This window comes from Pituophis catenifer, unplaced genomic scaffold, assembly GCF_029215685.1.
Source record: "Pituophis catenifer annectens isolate HBS135680 unplaced genomic scaffold, rPitCat1.0.hap2 SCAF_9, whole genome shotgun sequence".
Taxonomy (NCBI): domain Eukaryota; kingdom Metazoa; phylum Chordata; class Lepidosauria; order Squamata; family Colubridae; genus Pituophis; species Pituophis catenifer.
Genome location: NW_027256889.1, coordinates 24,000,310 through 24,026,200, shown reverse-complemented (window position 1 = coordinate 24,026,200; position 25,891 = coordinate 24,000,310). Strand labels below are relative to the sequence as shown.

Below are 25,891 nucleotides of genomic sequence, written 5' to 3'. Positions count from 1 at the left end.
TTTTGTCAGCATAATGTTTTGTATTAAAGTGATAATCTTTAAGCACCTGTTCCAAATAACACTTTAAAGCAGAGGTCTTCAAACTTGGCAGCTTTAAGACTTGTGGATTTAATTCCCAGAATTCTCCAGCCAGCTATGTTTGAAGTTGAAGTCCACAAGTCTTAAAGTTGCCAAGTTTGAAGACCTCTGAACTACAGTACTGTATCTGCGGATCCGAGTCCACCCAAACTACACTTCCCACAATTCAGCGGGGGGAACCAACTCCCTCTTGCAGGTGCAAGGAAAAAAAAGATCCCGCTGAATTGTGGGAAGTGTAGTTTGGGCGGACTCGGATCCGCAGATACAGTACTGTAGTTCAGAGGTCTTCAAACTTGGCAGCTTTAAGACTTGTGGACTTCAACTTCATAGCTGGCTAGAGAATTCTGGGAGTTGAAGTCCACAAGTCTTAAAGCTGCCAAGTTTGAAGACCTCTGCTTTAAACCCTGCAAATATGGTTCCTGATTCTGCACCACGACATCCGCACATTACCAACACTCCGTCAAACTCCAAGACCATAAATAAATAAAACATTTGATATCCCCCTCTGGCCTGAACTAGTTTACCTATCCCTGCATCCAAAAAGACATCCTAGGGTTTTGTTTTTTTTTGGTTTTTTTTAAGAAGACTATGCCCAAATAGTTCTCAAAGCAATGGTAACATTAATGGATCAACAAATCCCTGAAAGCACACAGAAAAATTAACAGGACGTTATTGTGGCATTGCCAGCATATTTTGACCAAAGGAAGTGATGGCTGGTGCACAGAACAAACTCCCTTTGTAGATAAGGCTTATTGGAGCAAGTATCCTGAAGAAATACAAAACTCTTCAGCAGGGGTGAAATCCAGCAGGTTCTAACAGGTTCTGGAGAACCAGTAGTGGAAATTTTTAGTAGTTCGGAGAACCAGCAAATGCCACCTCTGGCTGGCTCCAGAGTGGGGAGGGAATGGAGATTTTGCAATATCCTTCCCCCAGGAGGGGAGGGAATGGAGATTTTGCAGTATCCTTCCCCTGAAGTGGGATGGGAATGGAGATTTTGCAATATCCTTTCCCTGCCATGCCCACCAAGCCACGCCCACAGAACCGATAGGGAAAAATTTTGGATTTCACCCCTGCTCTTCAGTCACTTTTCACTGTCTAGACATGCGGGCAGGTCAATTCTTCATCACCCTTAATTTGGTTATTGATTTAAGCCATCTTCTGGGTGTGTAGAACATATTAAACCATAAGCTAATCAAACAGGTAGGATCTGCAAAACATGCTAAGCCCTGCAGAAACTAATCAAGGTCAGCATTGCCTCAACTTGCAAGTTGTTACAAATTGAATCATTGATTGACACAGAATGATGAATCTGGTCATTTTTAACCTCGGTTTGTTTGTTTTTTGTACCTTAAAATATCATTTGACTGATTTATTATGGCTTAAGTGCAGTGGTGGGATTCATCCAGTTCGCACCACTTCGGGAGAACCGGTTGTTAACTTTCTGAGCAGTTTGGCAAACTGGTTGTTGGAAGAAAATCATTAGAGCAGAGAACCGGTTGTTAAATTAAATCCCACCACTGCTTAAGTGTATTGCCTATACCAGGGGTGCCAATCTGGAGGCACGCGGGCCGGATGCATCACATGCAGGCCACGCCCACCCCAGCTCTGCAAATGGGAAAAACATCACGAAACGTCACGTGATGGCAACATGACATGGCAAGTTTGACACTTGTGGCCTACACAGATGTGTTAATTTAGTAATTTAAGTAAGTTGTGTATGGATCATAATTGTGTATGACTTGTGTATGGATCATAATTAAGAACAGTAAAGTGTTCTGCAGTATTTCCTAACCAAAACTCCTTAGATTATTTGGGAAAAGAAAGGACTTAAAGAAGAGTATGTGAAACAGAGGTGGGTTTCAGCAGGTTCTGACCAGTTCTGGAGAACCAGTAGTGGAAATTTTGAGTAGTTCGGAGAACCGGTAGTAAAAATTCTGACTGGCCCCACCCCCATCTATTCTCTGCCTCCAAAGTCCCAGCTGATTGGGAGGAAATAGGGATTTTGCAGTAACCTTCCCCTGGAGTGGGGAGGGAATGGAGATTTTACAGTATCCTTCCCATGCCACACCCACCAAGCCACACCCACCAAGCCATGTCACGGCCACCAAGCCACACCCACAGAACCGGTCATAAAAATTTTTGAAACTGATGTGAAAAAGTCTCACAGTTGAGCTTGGAAGATGTCCAAATGGAAAACTTCAGAGAATAAAGAGAGATGGCCATCCAAAATAGATGGATGGATGGATGGATGGATGGATGGATGGATGGATGGATGGATGGATGGATGGATGGATGGATAAAATGACAGGTGGATGGATGGACAATATATAGTATATTATTTGTTAAGCTGCCCTATCTTACAAAATGTTGTTGCTGGTAATTAAAAAATTATCTCCAAAGCTTGGATCTGAATAACATTTCCACTTTCTTATGGCCAGAAATCATCACTGCAGCCGTGACAGTCATTTTCTCTTACTAAGATGTGAATAATAGTGATTATTATTACCCAACCCTTTTCAAATTAAATGCTAGGCTAATGATAATTTGATGGGTCCCGGTAGTAGCTGGAAAAACATATGTGGGAAATTTATATAGGAGTGTGATACTTACTGCACACAGAATTGTAAGTGCTATACTGCAGTACACACAGTGCTGACGGTAAACTCGGCCTCATTGGCCATGATGTCTGTTGGTTGCAAATTGCGGTCATACATGGGGTTTTCAAATGTTCCTCGGACATTGGTGTTTTCATGGCCGGCATAGCCATTGAACGGCACCTTCGGTCTCCTTCTGTTTCAGAGAGGACAAAGACGTCATAGGGGGAGGGGCTCTGCAGGACGGGTATATTTAGAAACTACAATGCATTAAAATCTGTAAGCATTCTGTTTGTCTCTTCTCCCTCCCTCGTTCAAAGGAATTGAAACGAAGCCTCCCAAAGTGCAGTTTAACTGTGGCACTAGCCTAGCTCTGCTGAACAGTATATTCATCTACTAGTTAACAGTTGGAAGGAGGTCTTTTAGTCCAATCCCCTGCTTAATCAGGAGACCCCCTATACCATTTCAGATAAGTAGATGTCCAGTCCCTTCTTAAAAGCTTCCAGCACTGGGGCACCCACAATTTCTAAGGGCAAGCCGCTCTACTAGTTAATTGTTCTGACTGATAGGAAATTTCTCCTTAGTTCTGGGAAATTTCTACTTGGAGAGGTACAGATCAGAGGTGGATTTCAGCAGGTTCTGACCAGTTCTGGAGAACCGGTAGCAGAAATTTTGAGTAGTTCGGAGAACTGGCAAATGCCACCTCTGGCTGGCCCCAGAGTGGGGTGGGAATGGGGATTTTGCAGTATCCTTCCCCTGGATTGGGGAGGGAATGGAGATTTTGCAGTATACTTCTGCTGGAATGAGGTGGGAATGGAGATTTTACAGTATCCTTCCCCTGCCACGCCCACCAAGCCACACCCACAGAACCGGTAGTAAAAAAACTTGAAACCCACCACTGGTACAAATGCAGTTGGCTCCTAGAAAGTATGAAAGAAATGGATACCATTTCCATGGCTTTGGATGGCAGCTTTAAGCACTAATGTAGTGAATAAAGAGGATAGCCTTGAAGGACAGAAGGAAGGCCCACAACCAACCAATTTAACCAATCAGATAAATTAAACTTGAGTGCAGGCATTTGCCAAAATGCCTAAGATAGAACAAGAGAATAACAGATTTGGAAGAGATATTGGAGATCATCTAGCTCAACCCAAGCAGGAACATTTCAAACAAATGGTTGTCCAATCTTTTCTTCAAAACCTTCAGTATTGGAATACTCATGACTTCTGGAGGTGAGTCGTTCCACTGGTTAATTGTTCTAATGGTCAGGAAATTTGTCCTTAGTTCTAGGTTGCTTCTCTCTTTGATTAGTTTCCACCCATTGCTTCTTGTTCTACCCTCAGGTGCTTTGGAGAATAGCTTGACTCCCTCTTCTTTGTGGCAACCCCTAAGATATTGGAACACTGCTATCATGTCTTCCCTAGTCCTTCTCTTCATTAAACTAGACATACCCAGTTCCTGCAACCGTTCTTCATATGTTTTAGCCTCCAGTCCCCTAATCATCTTTGTTGCTCTTCTCTGCACTCTTTCCAGAGTTCTCAACATCTATTTTTATATCATCAAACTGGATATCATCAAACTGGATGCAATATTCCAAGTCCCCCATCCTTCCAATTTCCATAGTAGAGATAAAAGTGGAAGGAAAGGTAGCACCTTCAGACTTGCAAGATTCTGTTACTATAGCACTTTTAGGTATAGGTAGCTGAGATCTGCATGAGGTCTCTTTCTTAGCCTGGTCTACCTGATAGGGCTAACAACATGGGGATCATGAGAAATGTGGTTTAATCCAGAGGACACTGGACCAGAAAACCTATGATTATTCTTACAATCCTTGTTATGAAGCCCTAAGAGGTTATTTCCTGCCTTTTCTACTTTGGAACATCTCACCTGTGCTTGTAGAGATAGAGCACAAACCCTGCAATCATCAGGGCAATGAAAGGCACGAGGATCGCAGCTGCAACTGAGCTGCTGTTGGATGCAAATGGATGTCCTATTGATTCAGAATCCCGTTCAATGACGCTGTTATCTGGAAAAAGAAATACCATTAAATTACTGGTGCTGAGTACAATTGGGAAGGGGAGGCCAGGGGCTGTCCTCGCACGTCTGCTGCATATAAACATAACAAAATATTTAAATCTCAGATTTAATCCCTGGCACCTCTAATTAAATAACCTCTGATGAGGTTAATGAGAACGGTAGTTGAATTAAACTCATGATATCTAGTAGGCTTGAAACAGTGTTGGTAGACTTATCCATTAATTCACAGTCACTTTCTCATCCTTCAGTGAGAAAGATGATGTTTTTTCTGAGACAAAGCAAAACATAAAGTTAGCCTTTTATGGTTTTTTTCCAAGATGAATAGCCAAATGTTCCTTTTATTTGTTTCATTTGAAGCCCAAGACCCCAAAACTGTTCACACTTAACGTTATGCACACAATGAATAGTTTAAAACTACGTGACAAATGTGTCAATACCATTGACAAAATGACTATATTAAGTGTTGAACAGTGATGGTGAGGTGCAGGGGTGCTATTCAGCAGGTTCTAACAGGTTCTAGAGAACAGGTAGCGGAAGTTTTTAGTAGTTCAGAGAACTGGCAAATGCCACCTCTGGCTGGCCCCAGAGTGGGGTGGGAATGGGGATTTTGCAGTATCCTTCCCCTGGAGTGGGGTTGGAATGGAGATATTGCAGTATCCTTCCCCTGGAGTGGGGAGGGAATGGGGATTTTGCAGTATCCTTCCCCTGCCACGCCCACCAAACCACGCCTACCAAGCCACACCACACCCACCAAGCCACGCCCACAGAACCGGTAGTAAAAAAAAAATTGAACTCCACCACTGGTGAGGGGATAGAATTTGGCAAAATTCTGGAAATGAATTTATTTAAATAACACTTTCAAATTCAGTTTCACAAGATAACAAAAATTACATTGGAAAGGCAGGAAAAAAAACAATCAATTGAGTGAAAAATAATTATATACAATAGCTGATACCCACTGAATCGTAAATGGAAAAATCTCACAATTGTGATATTGCTTATATAAATTACTTAAAGCTATTGTTTTGGGTCAACTTTGGTCTGAAAGTTAGTTAGCTTACCTAGTCTTTGGAAGCCGAATTGTCCAAAACCTTTGCCATGGACAAATCCTTGGTACACAAATGTTCCACTTGAAGCTTCTGGGGTGACCTGTATTTGAAGCAGGAAATGAAAAGAGACTGCAAAATCCAAATGTAAAGTGGGAAAAAAAATCAGCGATAGGAATAGGGTGATTGTAGTTTTAAGGACGATTTGTCCAGAAATGATCAGATTTATTTAAAATTATGCTATAATTTGATAAAAGCATATGCTTGGTTTCACGGCAAAAATCCATTGCTGGGGAACAGAATAAATTACCACAAACCATGATGATAATGAAGGAAGTGCCTTGACCAGAACAATAAAACCCATAAATATTGGTAGCTTAGAGATATGGAATGACTTATCCAATTTTAGATGCTCAACTGTATAACCATATATGGAATTTTTTTAAAAAAAATAGAAACCAGAAAGTCAAACCTAGTCTGATCCTTCATGCTAGTAATTGTTCAAAATATGGCTCAAATGTTGTGGTACAAACTTTCTAAAAAGAAATAGAATAGAATTCTTTATTAGCCAAGTGTGATTGGATACAGGATATTTATCTTGGTGCATATGCTCTCAGTGTACATAAAAGAAAAGATACGTTCGTCAAGAATCATAAGATACAACACTTAATGATAGTCATAGGAAAAAAGTCAATATAAATTGTAAGGATACAAGCAACAAAGTTACAGTCATACAGTCATAAGTGGGAGGAGATAAGTGATAGGAATGATGAGAAGATTAATAGAAATGCAGACAGTGAATAGTTTGACAGTGTTGAGGGAATTATTTGTTTAGCAAAGTGATGGTGTTTGGGAAAAACTGTCCTTGTGTCTAGTTGTTCTGGTGTGCAGTGCTCTATAGCGTCGTTTTGAGGGTAGGAGTTGAAACAGTTTATGTCCAGGATGTGAGGGGTCTGTAAATACTTTCACTTCTGATGGAACGTATGACAGGACAAGCTATGTATAGGATCTTGGAACCAAATTATCTGTAGCCCTCAACTTATAACCATTCATTTAGTGACTATTCAAATTTACAACAACACTGAAAAAAGGAACTTACAACCAAACCTTGCACCATCATAGTATCCCCATGGTCACATATGATCGAAATTTGGGCACTTGGCCTTTTTTTTTTACAATGGTTACAGCATCTTGGGGTCATGTGATCACCATATTGTGACCTTCCCAACCAACTTCTGATAAGCAAAATCAATGGGGGACGCCACAATTGCTTAATGACCAAGTGATTCACTTAATAGCTGTCACAAAAAAACAAAGGCATAAAAGTGGGCCTGTCTCATTTAACAACTACCTTGCTTAGCCATGAAAATTCTGGCCCCAACTATGGTTGTAAGTTGAGGACTACCTGTAGCTGGGATAGTTTTGTGGGGATATATTTAGTAGAGCTGTCTAGAGCAGGGGTCAGCAACCCGTGGCTCTGGAACCACCTGTGGCTCTTTCACCCCTCTGCTGCAGCTCCATCTCTCAAAATATGTGTCACAACCGCCAATGTGCGACACCCACCGGCACATGATTTATTGAGGTTTTCGACCCTGGTAGGCCAACCATGGATAAATCCAAAAAAAGTTTCAGAAGAAAACAGAACATTTAATTCAACTACATATGCTAGTTTTGTGGCCGCTAAGGAAATAGTCAGGCACGGGAAGGTTTTTGTGGCTCCCGGTGTTTTCTTTTCTGTGGGAAACGGGTCCAAATGGCTCTTTGAGTGCTTAAGGTTGTCGACCCCTGGTCTAGACAAAGATAGGGAATCCTGGGATCAGTCTTCCCGGAGGAATTCCTGTGGTGTTTGTCTGAAGCATCTTCTGGCTTTCTTGGGTCAATTTTGATCAAAACATGCTTGAAGATTGGGGTTTATTTTGGCCTTAGACTGTTATAATGTAAAAATGTCTAGAGGGATGTTCCTAGGTGCTGGGTCAGTACATATATCCCATCACAAAATCTGTAGGAGTAAGAAGATAGGTTTCTGCATGCCTAGAACCCTGGCGCTAGTTCAACACTTTAACCAAACTTTCCGTTTCCTGAAGTCTGCTAAAGAGAAAACATTTGTTTTTGTACATCTGTTCATTCAAGCTCTTCCCATCCAAAATCTTCACTTGAAAGGCTGAGGGGCAAAAGGTCTGGTCAAATAAGAATGTAAACAACAAAGAACTGAAGGAAGTAACCCAGTGGTGGGATTCAAATAATTTAACAACCGGTCCTCTGCCCTAATGATTTCTTCCAACAACCAGTTCACCAAACTCTTCAGAAAGTTAACAACCGGCTCTCCCGAAGTGGTGCGAACTGGCTGAATCCCACCACGGGAAGTAACCCAACTGCATCATCTTAGAAAAAAAATAAATTGCCCTGTTTCATATAATGAATTTTTCAAACTGTTTTCTGGCTTTTAAACATTTTTAAAATATTTAACATTTGGTTTGAAATTGTAATTTTTCCTGTTAGGCATTTAAATTTGTGGTGTCCCACTATGAGGTTGTTTCATAAATGAAAAGTGTGCCTAAATGTCTCTAACTAGAATCATTAGTCAAATAGTCTTTTCTTTTTTTTTTATTAACCATTTAAAAAGAGAGAATGAAGAGACAGACAGAGAGAGAGAGAGAGAAAGAGAAAGAGGGAGAGAAGGATTGATTTTTCTTCAGTTTCTCTGATACATAAGATGACAGTTTGTGAACCTTCCTTGTGCCCTCAAAATGTTTTAGAATGAGAACTTCATGAATTCCTACAAGCTGGGAAGTCTGAGAGTCACAGACCCAACATACCCCAAGGCCATCAGGTTGGGGGATATTAATCTTAGATTTTGCTGCTCCTAACCATCGTTGCAAAAGCTCTTGCGTTCCCCCAATGTTGTGTTCCCAATTCCTCTGCACGTCTGTCATTGAAATGTTTCAGGCAAAGACTTACGTGTCCATCCAATGCCCACTTATCATTCTTGAATTTGTTCATGAAGATCTCCAGTGGCCCTGTAATTTGGTGTACCTGGAGGAGAAGATGGACATCTTCTCTTTTGTAAATACCTGGAAAGAGAAGATAAGAAAGCCGGGCAGTCAAGGTTGATTGTTTTTCTTGTAACGCAAGCAGGGTGAGGAAGCCCCCGAGAGAACTGGGGGGAGGGGGGAGGTTTCATTGCAATTTGAGAAGACAAGATCTCAGTGTTCTTGAATGCTCTGTGAAGTTAGAGCAGGGTTGCATTCGACTCTGGAAAAATCATATTGGAAGCTTATCTGTATTGCATGCATTTAGTTGTTTCCAAAGCCTGCAGGTAGCATTAAATTATTCAGGAAAATGAAAATGCAGGAAAGATAGCTAAGGCCTTCAAAGAGTTGTCTCCAATTGGGAACATGGGTAAAAGTGCAGATTAAAAACATGCATGCACACACACACAAATAAGTGGATGAGGTCCAAAATTCAGAGATTCTAACCATCCAGACAGGGATAGTGAAAACCAGGAAGCTGAGAGGTCTACTAGTCCAACCCCCTGCTCAAGAAGAAGTCTTATACCATCCCAGTCAAATGGATGTCCACTCTATTTTTGAAAACCTCCAGTGATGGAGCACCCCACAAGCCTAGGAGGCAAGCTACTCCATTAATTAATTGTTCTCACTATCAGGAAATTTCTCCTTCCTTCTAGGTCGTATCTCTCTTTGGCAATTATCTCTTCCACCCATTCCTTTGTATTCTGCCCACTAGCGCTCTAGAGAGTAACTCAATTCCCTCTTCTTTGTGACAGCCTCTCAAGTACTGGAAGAGACCTATCATGTCCCCCCTTATCCTTCTCTTCAGTAGGCCAGACATACCTGATTTCCTCAACTGTTCATCCTACAATTTAGCCTCCAGTTCCTTTAACTTCTCTGCACACTTTCCTGGGTCTCAACATCTTTTCTCTATCATTGTTTTTGGGTCATTTGGGTTTCGTATACTGTCAAAACTCAGTTGTGAGCCACAGTTTGTGTTATATATAATCCATCACAGTAAACTATACCATAGCTTATTTGTTTGGTTACGCTACTATGTTAGGCTTAGTATGTGGTGTTAATATGAATGCAGAATACAGAATTTCAGCTGGAGAATGATTACTCCCGGGGTCTTTAATCATTGATTTCCTTTGCACATTAGACAGATGTTTCAGCTTGATTATCCAGGCAGATGAGGGTGAAGAGAGTAAAAAAAAATAAACAACCAACCCATTATATTGGCAGTATTAATATGTGGTGAAGATAAGGTTGGATGGACATCATTTTCCTTTCTATGTTGTTTAATGGGGCGAACATCTCTCTTCTCCCACCAGGAATGGAGAAAGGCCCCAATTAGCTGCCTTACCAGAGACTTGGAGCTCCACACCGCTGTGGTCTATTAGGGTGGCATTCACTTTACTGGTGACTGGATCAAAGCTGGTGACCGAAAGCATGGCTGGCTGCTTTTTGCCCATGTATTCATAAGAGCCTTTCCAGAAGGAATTTTTCGCAAAGACATCAGCAGGAACTAAAAACAACCCAATGCAGAACAAGACAAGGGGAAGATTTTAGAACAAGTGCAGAAGCCAAACAGGCCCTCCGTGGTTTTGAATAGTGTTTCTCCGCCTTAGCAACCTTAAGAGGAATGGACTTCAATTCCCAGAATTCCCCAGAATCATTATTTGTTCAATACGTTTTAAAATCAAGCTTTGTTACTTCAAAACAAGTAACCGCCGTGCTCTTAAAACCTTCTTTTTCCAGCAAGCCGGGCTGGCTTAACATAATGTTTTTTAAAAATATTTTTAACTGGTTTGTCATTTTAAATTGGGGCCAAATTAATATATCCTTTTAATTGTTTTTAATGTTTGTATTGTATGTTTTTAGCTGGCTGTTCACCTCCCTGAGTCCCTCGGGAGAAGGTGCGGTATATAAATTCGAAATAAAATAAAAAATAAAATAAATAAAAAAAACAATCAAAAGGGAGCCTGAGTGGCGCAGCAGACTAATGCTACCGTTAAAGGTAGTATTTAGCTTCCAGTTGCCTGTAATTACTGCAAGTTCAATTCTCACCAGGCTCAAGGTTGACTCAGCCTTCCATCCTTTCTAAGGTAGGTAAAATGAGGACCCGGTTTCTGGGGGCAATAAGCTGACTTTGTATAAAAATATACAAAAGTATGAAGGCTATTGCTTAACGCATTGTAAGCCGCCCTGAGTCTCCGGAGAAGGGCGGCATATAAATCAAAATAAAATAAAATTAAAAAAAAGAAATGCCATTAAGAGTCTCATCCATTTAAAATACCGAAAATCCATTTTAAAAAAATGAATAATTTGAGTTTTTCATCTTTTATAAGAAAATTGACAAGTGTGTCCATCTATTTACAGACCCAAGTAATTTGCTCTGCTGTTTCATTTTTAATATATTTTTATTGATTTGATAGTTAGGAAAAAGAGATACCTGAGACTTTTGGAAGATGCTGATCCTTTGCAGCACCCATAGGTCGCCTGCTGGGCCGGACATCCGCTTAAAAGGACAATCAAAGCAAGAATTCATATAAGGTGACACAAACATCATTAACAGAACATTAATATTCTATGAATATAAAGAAAGATCTTATGTGATCCCTCGCTCTCTTCAACTTGGTTCTGAGTTAACCCACTTTCTGTTTTCTGGAAGAATAGATGGAACCATGAATTAATTTGCAAAATAAGCTAATCAAACTTAGAATGTTGTGTGAATGCTACCACTACCTTTGGAACTGCCTCCCCCCCCAATTTTAAATTATTTTGTAGCCCTTTGTTATTTTTATAAATAACTCAAGGCAGTGAGCATACCTTCCACCTCCCATGTTGAATATATCTGAAACCCGGCCAGCTTTCATGCCTAAAGTGAGACTAGTACTCAGAGTCTCCTGGTTTCTATCTTGATGCCTTAACCACTAGATCAGGGGTCAGCAACCTGCAGCTCTGGAGCCGCATGTGGCTCTTTCACTCCTCTACTGAGGTTCCCTGTCACTCAAAATATGCGTCACAACTGCTAATGTGCGACACCCATCGGCACAGGATTTATTGAGCTTTTCAACCCCCAGTAGGCCAACCATGGATAAATCCAAGAAAAGAAAAGTTTCAGAAGAAAACAGAAGGCTTAATTCAACTACATAGGCTAGTTTTGTGGCCGCTCAAGAAATAGTCAGGCACGGGGAGGGTTCTGTGGCTCCCGGTGTTTTCTTTTCTGTGGGAAACGGGTCCAAATGGCTCTTTTGAGTATTTAAGGTTGCAGACCCCTGCACTAGATCAAACTTCCTAATATTTAATATTTTTAATTTAACATAATTAAGCATGTTAGAAAAACAGAAAAAAAATGCTACCAGGTGGATTTGTTTGCTTCTCTAGCCTAGGAAGACTCTCTTCCTATTAGGTCTATAATTATGGATGATATGAGAGGTTAGACAAAAGGGGTCTCCCCACTTTTTGTTTCACTATTTGAACTGGCAAAAGTGGTCAGCGAAAAACTTCATAATGTGTAAACAAAAAACACACACAAAAAAAACTTGTTTACTCCAGCTGCAAGGTATGTTGGGGACAATCTGATATAAAGGATTAACACTGATAGAGGAAGATTTATGTTATATGAACATTGTTGAGATCCTCCAGAGTGAGAAGGCAACTCTATCCCTGAGCAGCAGAAGTTAAAAAAGAATCACATAGAATTCTAATGTTCTGGCTACCAAGGTGGAAAATGGTGACCCAAAATCGGCTTTTGGGTCTGATCTAATAAGGCAGTTTTTAATCCTCTATGTCTGGGGAACAGGGGACAGAAATAGAATGATTTGTCCCTGAAACACATGGCTGAAATGCAACAGATGAATTTCAAGTGGAAAGAATAAGATGTTTTGTAGACATAGAGCTGTCTTTCCGTTGGCAGCTTTGCTTACCCAGGCAAATGGGAGGCTTCCCTGTCCAGCTGCCATCAGCCTTACAAGTCCGATGCTCTGATCCTCCAGTGAGATAAAAGCCACTCTGGCACGAATAGATCAAGGTGTATCCCAGCGAAGGCAGGTCCAGAGCACCCACATTGGCATGGGCTGGGGTATCTGGTTCCTTGCAGTTGTGTGCTACAAAGACATGGAGGAAAGCATCTCATAACTGTCTGGTTTGGCTCTGCAACCCAACAACACAGACACAGACTTCAGAGGATAATTAGAACTGCAGAAATAACAATTGCTACCAACCTGCCTTCCATTGAGGACCTGTATACTGCACAAGTCAAAAAGAGGGCTGTGAAAATATCTACAGAACCCTCACATCCTGGACATAAATTGTTTCAACTCCTACCCTCAAAACGATGCTATAGAGCACTGCACACCAGAACAACTAGACACAAGGACAGTTTTCCCCTGAATGCCATCACTCTGCTAAACAAATAATTCCCTCAACACTGTCAAACTATTTACTAAGTTTCCTGATTGCTTCTTTGTACCCTATGACTATCATTAAGTGTTGTACCTTATGATTCTTGATGAATGTATCTTTTATTTTATGTACACTGAGAGCGTATGCACCAAGACAAATTCTTTGTGTGTCCTACACTTGGCCAATAAAAAATTCTATTCTATTCTATTCTATTCTATTCTATTCTATTCTATTCTATTCTATTCTATTCTATTCTATTCTATTCTATTCTATTCTATTCTATACTATACTATACTATACTATACTATACTATACTATACTATACTATACTATACTATACTATACTATACTATACTATTCATGGACCCACCATTACCAGGCCTAAGAAAGGGCAGAAGTTAGCTTTCCCAACCTGGTATCCTCCAGATCTGTTTGGACTACATCCCCCCAGAACTCCCGGGAGATTGCCGATATTATCTGGAAATGACAGGTATTTCACCTGAAGAGCACCAGATTGGGAAAGGCTGCTGGTTGGGTGAAGACTGAAGCCTGTCTATAGCCAAGTGCTGTCCTGACTCAGAAGGAGGCATCTTCTGAAACAATGCCTTCTGACGCTTCATTCATCCTTGCTTTCTGGGATTCGTCTGTGAAGGCTGGTTTGCATTTTCTCATTCCCACATTATCTATCCAGGCAGCAAAAAATGAAGATCTGCCATCTAAGTATACAGTGGTGGCCAAAATTGTGGAAACCTTTTGGGAAAAGTGTATTTTCTAAAACTAGCTAATAACACCAGCTTTTTTTGGGGGGGGGGAGCAGTACCATAAAATTATATATCAATGGAAAGTTAATTTAATCAAGAATGTAATGCAATAACTTTTATGAAGGATTTGCTGTTAGAATAGCAGTTACAGTATAAAGAAGAAAAGTGAAACACGTAGAAAAAACAAGATATACAAAAATTATCACCCTGTCAGTTAATACTTAGTTGGGTAACCTTTAGCATGAATTATGGCCTTAGAACGTCTTCCCATGGAGTGAACCAAGTCTTTTAGTTCTGCAGCTGTTATAATGTGAAACCAAGATTGAATGATTGCTTCTATCAACTGGGTTTTGTTGCTGGGTCACTTCTGACTAGCAAGTTTCTTTAGTCGGCTTCTTAGATTTTCAATTGGGTTAGGTTCTGGGCTATTCCCAGGCCATTCCACATTCCAGCAGTGGAATATGATTATCTTGAAACTCCAAAAAAAAAACAAACCTGGTGCTATTAGCCATCAAACCTCAAAAATACACTTTCCCCAAACAATTTTGGCCACTACTGTATACTGCAAACCTGGATTCTTAGCACGGAGCAGTGCTCAACCGCAGCCACTTGAAAATGTATGGCCTACAACTCCCAGAATACCCCAGACAGACTGAGGGATTATGGGAGTTGAAGTTCACACATGTTCAAGTGGCTGAGGTTGAAATTCAATGGCATCAACTGTTCTGCCAACATCGAGGAAGCAAAGACTTACGGATGCAGTTTGGTTGAATTCCACTCCATGTCAGATTTGGAAGGCAGGTTCTGGTGGTGGACCCTTGCAGCAGATATCCTTTATGACACTTGAAGTAGATGACACTTCCAACCTATTGCAATGAGAAACAATGCAAATTTAGCATGTTGTGTGAATATAGCATGAGTGAATATAGCCATTCATCTAGTTAAAGCAACTGATCTAGTTAAAGATGGGTAATTCAACCTCACATATTACCCTACAGACCTGTCCTTGAAAAAGTGACCAAGCCAGATCTGAACTTGATTTAGCTTACAGTGGCCTTTTGCTCTTGAGTGACTCAAACTTGAAAGATAAGTTTGTGGTTTCAGACAAAAAACTAGTGGAACATGTAACAAAATGTTGCCGTGTGGAATAATTTGGGCTCATGATTCTAGTCACACAATGAGTTTCTCACACATAACATATTTTGAACAGTTCTTTTTCAAGATGTGATCAAATCTCATGAAATTCCAGTGGCCTCTCAAAGAGGTTAACATATTTCATAAACTCACAAATGTTTGGCCATTTTAATTTTCAATTTGGGGAAAGGAAGGAGGAATCCCCATCGTGTGAGACTAGGCAGTGGTGCCAACAACATGAAAAGATTATCAATCTTTTTCATAAAGCTACTGTCCTCTCGTATGCAGATGGGGAGTTCTCCTGTGTCCATATCAACTTTGTGTGAGTTGGTCATGGGCCATCAAGTCAGTGTTGACTCTTTAGTGGCCATACAGGTAGTCCTTGATTTACGAGTGGTTGCTAAGCAAAATAATTCAAAATTATGATGGACTCCAAAAAAAGTTATTTACGATCCAGATTCAAAGTTCCTATATCTGGGTCCATCACCCATGCCTCATGACCACAATTTTGTTGCTCAGCAATCGGCCCAAATTTACGGCCATTTGCAGCATCTCACATGATTTCAATTGATGATGCTTTTGAAGGAAATGGATGTTTCCTTCTTGTTTCTGGCAACAACTTTCCTATAGCAAACAATGGGTCCACTTAATAATGATCACTTATGCAACCACTTAATGACCACCGTAAAAAAGGTCACAAAATTGGGTCTGGTCATATAATGACCCATTTTATGGCTGCTCTGATTTACAATTCAAATTGTGGGTTCAATCACAGTTGTAAGTCGAGGACTCCCTGCATAGATTTCCTCCAGCTTGAGATACCTTGTTATTTACTAAGGGAGGCAAGTCTATTTGATTCTGTCTCCATTAGAAGCACAAGCATCATCAAGGACCACCTCTGAATCTAATCAAAGGTCCCTCCGGCAAAATCCTCCTATTGTCTCCCTCACAAAACAGCTTAATCAAGAGATAACAACTCTCCAAAGAGAGATCATCACTGTCTGTGTTTTGCATAAAAGGAGAATGAATATATTCAGCCCCTGGATTAAGGATGACAAATTAGCAGTTTCGGCTATATTATATAGATAAAGAAGATTGTTCAGGGTGAAGGAGAGAAGAAAAGAAAGGAGGGAAGGAGGGAGGGAGGGGAGATGATCATATATTACCTGATAACCTTGGGAATTGTTTTGAATTCCAAAAAGGGGCACACCTGGATCCATGCAGGTTGTAACACTTGCATCTGAAAAGAAGAACAAACAAATGTAAGTGCTTAATTCATTTGTGTGTGTGTGTGTGTGTGTGTGTGTGTGTGTGTGTGTGTGTGTGAGAGAGAGAGAGAGAGAGAGAGAGAGAGCTCTGCTCTGCCTCAGTGAGACACTTCATGGCACAAAGGTAAAGACACTTCATGTAGACTCCAGCTCTTCTGAAGTCTTCTTCTTGTTCTAGGGCAGTGATGGTGAACCTATGGCACACGTGCTGGAAGTGGCACACAGAGGCATCTCTCCGGGCACGCCAGCCATCGCTCATTGGCTGGCCCAGTTTTGCGCTGAAAACTGGAAGAGCAGCTTCTGGTTTCTGAGGCACGCATGTGCGTCAGTCAGCTGATCTTAGTGCACGCATGCACGCCAGAAACTGGAGGACCAGGTGACTGGCATGCATGCACATACTGGAAACTGGAAGCTCAGGTTTCCGGCATGCGTATGCGCGCCAGGGAGCTGCTCTTCCAGTTTCCAGCATTCCCCCGCGTGTGCGTACTCCCAGAGTCATGTAAGTGCAAAATTACATGCAGAGGCATTTTTATTATTTTGTTCCCCAATAAAGTCCCATCTTGTTACCGATGCAGCTTGGCTGGGTCCCACTCCATGATCCATCAGCCTGGCAGAACCTCCGAGCTGATCCCACCAGCACTAATGGGGGCAGACAGGAATAAGAGACAGAGGAGCGGTAAGTAAAACCTCGATCTTCACGTCGCCCGTCTGCTGGGATTCCTGGATCGCCACAAAAGACAGCTGCAAAAAGAATGGTCGAAGGACCTCAGTGAGAGACATTTCATTGGGATAAGATCTCTAACCACACCAACCTCTTGTAACATCCTATGTCTGGTGCATGCAGCCAGTGAGTCAAGAACCCTAACTCTTTTGGACCAGTAGGGAAATATAACATATTGAATACATTTTGGGTGTGCAGATGAAGAAGTAAGACGAAGACCTGAACCATGACCTCTAAACTCCTGAACTCAAGTAAAGTTCCTGAATGTGCTGGAATATTATGAGGCCCATCCTGAGAAGCAACTAACGCTGATATTTGTGGACACACAAAAAGCGTTCGATAATCTAAATTGGAAGTTCCTCATAAATTATCTTAAATCAGCACTAATATTTTTAGATGGGAACCAGGACTTAACTAGCCACAAAAACGAACTACTGCCAATCTCCATTTTATTCTTATTATTTCACCAAAAACAGAAAATTACTGGTTAGCATTTATTATACAATGGTAAACAGGTTGCTTGTATCCTACTTCAGTGGGCAGATCCTGGTGGTCTCTCCCCAGTCCTGCTTAAATAATCATGGGGAAATTTTCCTTTACAAGGAAAATGATAACTATGAATTGTCACAATAGGGAGGGGGTGGATAATCACAAAATTCCAATATCTTTATATCTCAATTTGCTTTTGTCTTTTTCTCAGCTCAGTGGATAGATTCCACCGGTACATAAAGAAAATGAAGAACTATTGTTGTGATGTTCTAAGAATACCTATGACGTTTATACAGAATCCAAGGTCAGTTTTGGAAATAAAGGTGAGTCTGGAATTCACACTTTGTTGTTAGTTGTGAAGTCATGTCCGATGCATCGTGACCCCATGGACAATGTTCCTCCAGGCCTTCCTGTCCTCTACCATCCTCTGGAGTCCATTTAAGCTCACACCAACTGCTTCAGTGACTCCATCCAGCCACCTCGTTCTGTCATCCCTTTCTTCTTTTGCACTCAATCTTCCCCAGCATTAGGCTCTTCTCCAGGGAGTCCCTCCTTCTCATTAGGTGGCCAAAGTATTTGAGTTTCATCTTCAGGATCTGGCCTTCTAAAGAGCAGTCAGGGTTGATCTCCTCTAGGACTGACCGGTTGGATCGCCTTGCAGTCCAAGGGACTCGCAGGAGTCTTCTCCAGCACCAGAGTTCAAAGGCCTCAATTCTTAGGCGCTCAGCCTTTCTTTTGGTCCAACTTTCACAGCCCTACATTGCAGTATGTTGCAGTAAGTTAACACTTACATTGTGTTTAAAATTCGAATAATAAAAGTTTGAAAAGTAAAAATGGACCCTGACTGGTACCTAGAAAAATATCCATGGCACTCTGACACCTACATGTGTTATGTTGGGGACTCTCAGTTTAGAGCAGGGGTTTCCAACCTTGGCAACTTTAAGCCTCGTGGACTTCAACTCCTGGGAGTTGAAGTCTTCCAGGCTTAAAGTTGCCAAGGTTGGAGACCTTTGGTTTAGAGGACATTTGTAACCTGGCTAGCGGAAGAGAGTGGCCAGCTTCTCTCTGCACGCTGTGTTTCATTGTCAGTGAATGTTTAATCTATTTCCACCTTCCTATTCTCTCCTGGCAGACCGGCTGATGAGAGAACAGAAGGCTAGCTTCAATTTCCTTGCTTGCTTTTGCTTGAATTCAAAAACAGATCTTCCGTTGTGTAAAGGCAAAGCACCATGTGGCCCTATATTGAATAGGAAAGCCTGTTTCTTCTGCAGCAGGTGGAACAAGAAATGCCAGACAAAAGCTCATGTTTTTCCAAATGTCTGGGTGGGGGAAAAAAAAGCATCTTAGCACACCAGCACTGACACAAAAATTCCATACAATTGCAGGCTAGCTTCCCTTCTCATAAAACTCTGAACTGATCCCTTTCCTTTAGTGCCACACCTTTGCTTTCGGACTTCTCTTCCAAAGAGGTTTTTTTTTTAATTAAAAGTTTTTTATTTTTTAAACAAACAAACATCTAATACATCAGTCATTCCTTCCATGTGACATCTCGGTGTTGTCTCCAATCGTTCTTCTTTTTGTTATTTCTTCTGCCTTCATTCTCATCCAATCAATTACAACAATTCATCACTAACAAAATATTCTGATTATAGCATTTTTATACATAACAATTAATTTACTTATTTATATCTCTTTTCTAACCAATAGTAGAATTGATTCAATATCTTAAAGTATTCTGAATCTTCTCTTTAATCATCAAAGTCAATCTATTTATTTCTGCACAATCTACGTTGTTTTTAATTACTTCTCCTTTCAAAGGTATTTTCTCTGCTTTCCAATGTTGTGCATAAATAATCCTTGCAGCTGTTATTACATGTATAATCAAATCAATATGTTCTTTGCTAATTTTTTCTGGAGGAAAAAAGGAAAAGCTGTTCCCAGTAGGAACAGCTCTGGTTTTGAATCAATACCTTGTTGTATCATTTCTTCCAGCCATATCTTAATTGTGTTCCAATAATTTTTAGCTTCTGGACATGTCCACCACATATGGTAATAAGAACCTGGTAACTGGTGATATTTCCAACATTTAGCTGACTAATCTTTAAACATTTTTGCCAGTTTCTCAGGGGGCATATGCAGTGGTGGGATTCAAATAATTTAACAACCGGTTCTCTGCCCTAATGATTTCTTCCAACAACCAGTTCACCAAACTGCTCAGAAAGTTAACAACCGGTTCTCCCGAAGTGGTGTGTACCGGTTGAATCCCACCACTGGGCATATGCCATCTATATCGATTTTCCTTATATGCAGTGGACATTGTTAATTTATAATTCTCCAGAGAGGTTTGATAGCATCTTCTAATACTTCTTTGATACCGAAGGCCAAATTTTCCAGCAGAACTTATCTCTTCTGCTGAGTTTGAAAATGGGTTCATTTTGCTTGGTTCAAGAAGAGAGTGGGAAAAGGACTTTGGAAGTGTTTGAGTTAAAGTTTGCCAGTGGAGGCCTTTAACAATCAGGAGAGATGAGGGAATAGGGTAAGCATTTTAGTGGAATGTGATCCAACTGCCTTGTGCAACTGAAAGAAGTTTGTGTAAAATGGAATAAATAAACCAGAAAACTTTTCACCTAAGTGTTTTTCCCTGGCCTTCAGGGAGCAGCTAAGATGATTCTTCTGGTTCACAGCAACATTCAGACAAGCAGCATGGTGCCCCTCGCTCTCTCTGTTGTTCTTTTTTAAAATAATCTCTAACTATAATGGCAGAGCAGCATTTTTGATGGGTTCTGTTGTGGCCCGTCGGTGGCCAGTAGAGCTGGCAGCAGAATCAGACAGTGAGGAAGTTGGGGAGGCACATGAGCTAGTCCTGGGGGCTGGGGAAAGTTCGGAGGAGGGCTCTGCATCAGAGGCAGAGAGGGAGGTAAACAGCAGTGAGGCAGAGGAACAGCTGGAGCCCATTCCCAGTGTGCACATGTGCAGAGCTGCCAGAAGACAAGAACAACTCAGAAAGCAGGGTCGACTTGGGAGTAAAGCCACATCTCGGAGGTGATTGGCCCCTCCCATAGGAAACAAAAGATGGAGCGAACAGGGAGTGGGTTTTTGCAGGAAACAATTTGTTCATTCAGTCATTTCAAGAGTGGAAAAGTTTTGTTCATGACTCTAAGAGACTCTGTGCCAAGTTTTGCCTTACACTGTATTTGGAAACTGGTTATCTGGCAGCTTTCCAAGCGAGATAAGGTTTGTGTTGATAAATATTCTTCTGAAAAACTGTTTGCCAAGACTTGCTGACTGTGAATGAAAGGAATTCACAGTCATGTAAATAAAAGGAGTTTTGCCGGGATCAAGACTCTGCTTCCTGCTTTTTAAGGGAGCCTAGGTCAGAACAGGTTCTCACTAAAAACTGGATCCTGTCTTTTGACCAGTCAGATAACAAGAGTTTATGATGGATATGTCTTTATAACAGAAAAAGCCCCATGACTTCATGCCTTGTCCAACTGGAACGTCTACTTACGAAAACACTGTGGGATTTCTCCACTCCATGATCCATTTCCTTCACAGGTCAAAACAGCAGCTAAGGAGAGCTGGTAGCCTTCCAGACAGGTATAACTGATACTTGAGCCCCAACTGAAATCTGAGCCCATGACTCTTCCATTGGAAACAATTTGTGGAGATTTGCAGATGATAGCTAGGGAGGAAAAGTCACATTGAACTCAACAAGAGACCTAGAAGGTTAGAATTCTTTTTCTAGGGTTTCTTATCATTGTCATGTGAGTGTGGTCTACATATTGAAGGAACTATTTGTCATAGCTGCAAAGCGCCTTCTTCAAAGGGCTAGAATTCACAGATGTTACCCTGTTCTTTCTATTTGGTCAAATAAATAAATAAATGTTGCCGAAATACAGAAGGTAATTAAATAAGGCCACAGCATGCAAGTAACTGTATAGCAAATTGGCCATCTGTAGCACCTAGGTATAAAGTAGGGGAAATTTTAAACATGCTTGTACGGCCCATCAGAAATCCTGGCACGAAGGACATTAACACTAGACAGGATGATCTCTTCTAGACTCTTGAGAATCATGTGCTTCCATGTTCAACCAAGACTAATTTATATATGGCTTCTGAATCCACCTCTAATCCCAATTTTTTCCAAAAGTCTCAGATTATTCTTGAAACCAGTCCTTCCTGGCTTTCCATTGACCACAGGGATTCAAAATAATGCGAGCCATGAACAGAAATGGGCATAAAAGGTTTCTTTAGGATTCTTAAAAAACAACAACGACCAACCTTGTGGTTAAAGAAATTGGTGGGCAGTTTTTACCAGATTTTTCAAGGGGAAGAAATATTTCTACAACAAATTTCTTAAGAACAAAACTCTCCCACCCTTCCAGCAGTAATATAATGGATGAATTCTCTTGAGATCTTGGACAGAACAGTGGTGGGTTGCCCCCGGTTCACACCGGTTCTATAGAACCAGTAGTAAAATCAGCGGGAGGCTCCACCCACCGACCCCAACGTCATCAGAACGCTTTTGCGCATGCGCAGAAGCTTCTGCGCGCATGGCCGTGCTGCGAACCAGTAGTAAAGGTAAGTAGAACCTACCCCTGCGACAGAAGCATGGAAAGCTGTACTGGAGCAATTGCACAACAGTGAAAGGCAGAATACACATACACCAGGGGTGGGTTCTACTTACCTTTACTACCAGTTCGCAACGGGAGCATGCACGTGCTTCTGCGCATGCACAGATAGTCAATTATGATATCCGGGTGGGTGGATGGAGCCTCCCCCCGCTTTTACTACTGGTTCTCCAGAACCAGACAGAACCGGAAGCAACCCACCACTGACATACACAACACCTTCTTTGATCACCTGGAGCAGGTATGCATATCCTGCCTATGAGATATTCTCCAAGCTGTTCTTTCTGAGGCTAATTCTCTTTAAACAAATTGAAGAAGTGAGGGAGTAAGGGGAAAAAAGAATTTCTCTATCTGGATTTTGTGGCTTCTATTCTATCCTATCCTTATCCTATCTGGCGACTACCTGGCTGGGAAAGATTCCTCTAGACAAGGGCTGGGCAACTATAGCCCCTTTATGACCTTCATGACATGCTGGTTCTGGAATTCTGGGAGTTGAAGTCCACAGGTTGTAAAGGACCACAGTTGCCCATCCTTGCTCTAGTCTAGACCATGGGTGTCAAAATTGCCCCATCACGTTGCCATCATGTGACGTATTGTGACTTTTTTTTCCCTTCGCAGAGCTGGGATGGGCGTGGACTGCACGTGACACATCCAGCCCACGGGCCGCCAGTTTAACACCCCTGCTTCTATACCCATGATGGCAAACCTATGGCACGCGTGCCACAGGTGGCACACAGAGCCATATCGGTGGGCACGCAAGCATTGCCCTAGCTCAGGTCCGGCGCGCATGCGTGCACTGGCCAGCTGATTTTCGGGCCTTCCAGGCTCACTGGAAGTCGGGAAACAGGCTGTTTCTGGCCTCTGGAGGGTCTACAGGGGGGTGGGGAAGGCTGTTTTCGCCCTCCCCAGGCTCCTAGAAAGGCTCTGGAGCCTGGGGAGCGCGAAAAATGGGCCTACTGGGCCCACCATGCCATCTTGTGCCAAAAGCGGGGGGAGTTCAGGCGGATGGGGCACATTGAATTATGGGTGTGGGCACATGCATGCACAACCCCGTGCGCTCCCCCCGCTTTCGGCATGCGATAGCAAAAAGGTTAGCCATCACTGTTCTAGACCAATGTTTCTCAACCTTGGTAGATTGAAGATGTGTGGATTTCAACTTCCAGAATTCCCCAGCCATGCTTCTTCAAGTCACCAAGGTTGAGAAACATGGGTGTAAACTATAGGGAAATTCCCACATGTGATCTAATGTGCGTGTCAGACTTCGATGCTATCTCATAATAAATGAATTTCCAAACTACCAATCTTTAAGGAAATCTTCTCTTTAATTGAGCACAGCAACCGGATCATGACTCGATGCGGACAAGACTGACCTTTTGCCCCCCCAATCCCTCCCTTTCCGATCCCCAATTATCTGCTTCTCATTGGCTATCTTCCAAGTCACTCCACTGACTTATTGTCTCGTCATTTCCCAGGAATGTCTCCCCCCTCCTCATTTCCATGACGACCGGGCTTCAAAGGGATTTAGCAGGCAAAAGTTCAGGGCATATCTCTCTCCTCTCTATGCCAGCGGTGAGATGCTGACAGTGCGATTAAATTGGCCTTACCTTTGCAGACAGGTTTCGTCCCATTCCAGGTCCGGTCCTTAGTGCAAGTTAAAGTAGAAGCTCTTTCTGACTCCATCATGTAACCTGGCATGCACTGAAATGTGACAGTCTTATTATAGGTGAAATCGTTGCCCATTCGGATGCCATTGGCTGGTACTCCAGGGTCCCCACAGTTTATCACTTGGAAAAGGAGAAAAAGAAGATCAGCTGCAGATCTCAAAGGCAAGGTTGATGAAATAGTTGCTAATAATAGTAGCTAAGCAAATTCTTACAACAGCCCTCAAGTTCAAGACATATTCTCCCATAGTGAAACTTAATGACAGCAGGGAGTAACTAGCCATCTAATTCCTAAATAATGTGATGGCTAGCTCTGCACCGGGTCCCTTTTCAAATGGAAATATTTCAAGTCTTTTTACTACCTGCAAAATTGGGGGAAGGGATTCGTGATTTCAACTGTGATTTACAGGAGTTAAAAAACACAGAAATTCCCTCATAATTCTGATCTGTGAGTGGCTATTATCTCCTCCTTGCAAAAATTCAATTCTGGTTACAAGGGGGAAATAGATTATCTTGTTAATTATTAGCCCTCTTAACACAGCCAGCAAGCTCGATGCAGGACATCTACAATGGAAATTTTAGGATTGGCTGGAACAAGAAAACTTGCTGACAAAGGAGCAGGCTAGTTGATCCGTTATTGATCAGTGCCTTACATTTGAGCATCGTATTGGAGAAATACTTCTTCAACACAACCTCTCTTTATTTTGCTTTTAGAGATTTCAAAGCAGAATTTGCTGCTATCTTCTAAGTTAAACTATGGGAAAAGGTACAAGCTTCCTTGACCAACCAGCATTGACTTTATCTAATATCTATGCTACATGAAGGCACGTTACTCAAAGAAAGTTGTAGCCACCAAGGCCATTTTACCCAATGTTATTGAAACCAAGAAATGTGTTAAACAAAGCTGCATATTAATCTCACTCCTATTCACTTTATACATTAATTTCATAATGGGACCTCTCCACAATGTGAATTCTCTCTCCCTGAAGAGATATTTCTGTTGTATTCTATGCAGGTGATCCAGGGATATGTTCAATAATGTTTGTTGGTCTTGAAAATCACCTAGCATAGTATTGTTGTAACCTCAGCTTCCTGAGTCATTAAAACACACGAGTAGTCCCAAAAACCTCTTTTATTGCAACAGCTGTGAATTACGTTCATTCACAGCTGAGTCCCAATTAGTTGCAAAAAGTCTTTTGGGAGAAGTCCTACGGGATAATCACCAACCTTTATCTCCCTTGACACGATGCCTAAGACCTACTTGGCAAAGCCACACGGAGTCCAGAATCAAACAGAGATGCCGACTGGGAACAGAATTAACAATGTTGCTTTCCTGCAAAGGGCCCATGTGCCTTTGCTCCTCTTTTAAGCCTTATGGGAGGGGCAAATCATCTCCAGGCCTTACTCCCAAGTCGTCCCTTTTGTTTTAACTGTTCTTGCCTTCTGACAGCTCTGTACATGCGCGCATTAGGACAGGCTCCTCCTGTTCCTCTGCCTCTCTGATATCCGACTCTGGAGGCTCTGGGGTCCACACATAACTTCCAGATGGTCCTGGCCCCATCTCTGGCTCCAACACAAAGCCCTCATCCGAGCCTTCCTCAGACTCCAGGACTGGCCCATGTTCCTCCCCAGCCTCCTCACTGTTTGACTCCGCTGCTAGCTCGGCGGGCTGCTGGCGGACCACAACAAATATTGCCAGGAATACCAACCAGAACACAATTATCAGAAAGCTAATATCATGGTCTCAAGATGCCAAAGGCCTCAAGAATCTTTTTGTGGAACATATATAGCCACAGGAATAAAATAACAGGATTGTTCATAATTCTACTGTCAAATTGGAAGCTCCATGGGAACTACATTGCTGAAAATGCACAGAGGAATTCGTCTGACATTGTTAAATACTTTAAGGCAAGAAATGGCTATTATACACCTATAGTTCTCAAATTATTTGATGCCAAGATATTAGCATAGTTTCTCTATTACGTCCAACTGGGTCCCTTTTCCAGTTTCACACCACTAGAATGTATACAATCCAAACTTTAAAGAAATGTCC

General features: G+C 41.7%; 1 protein-coding gene across 1 annotated transcript in view; it reads right to left on the bottom strand.

The window, feature by feature from the left end:
- Positions 1–2,708: 2,708 nt before the first annotated feature.
- The window catches only part of CSMD2 (CUB and Sushi multiple domains 2), an 819,526-nt gene continuing 796,343 nt past the window's right edge, over positions 2,709–25,891 (bottom strand). The window contains exons 59-70 of the mRNA XM_070950069.1: positions 23,782–23,961; positions 21,055–21,228; positions 16,904–17,077; positions 16,235–16,308; positions 14,689–14,800; positions 12,696–12,875; positions 11,219–11,284; positions 10,130–10,291; positions 8,714–8,826; positions 5,771–5,858; positions 4,560–4,698; positions 2,709–2,868 (exon numbers count right to left, since the gene is read on the bottom strand). Coding sequence (XP_070806170.1) covers positions 2,709–2,868; positions 4,560–4,698; positions 5,771–5,858; positions 8,714–8,826; positions 10,130–10,291; positions 11,219–11,284; positions 12,696–12,875; positions 14,689–14,800; positions 16,235–16,308; positions 16,904–17,077; positions 21,055–21,228; positions 23,782–23,961 — 1,622 coding nt within the window. The remainder of the gene's footprint in view (positions 2,869–4,559; positions 4,699–5,770; positions 5,859–8,713; positions 8,827–10,129; positions 10,292–11,218; positions 11,285–12,695; positions 12,876–14,688; positions 14,801–16,234; positions 16,309–16,903; positions 17,078–21,054; positions 21,229–23,781; positions 23,962–25,891) is intronic.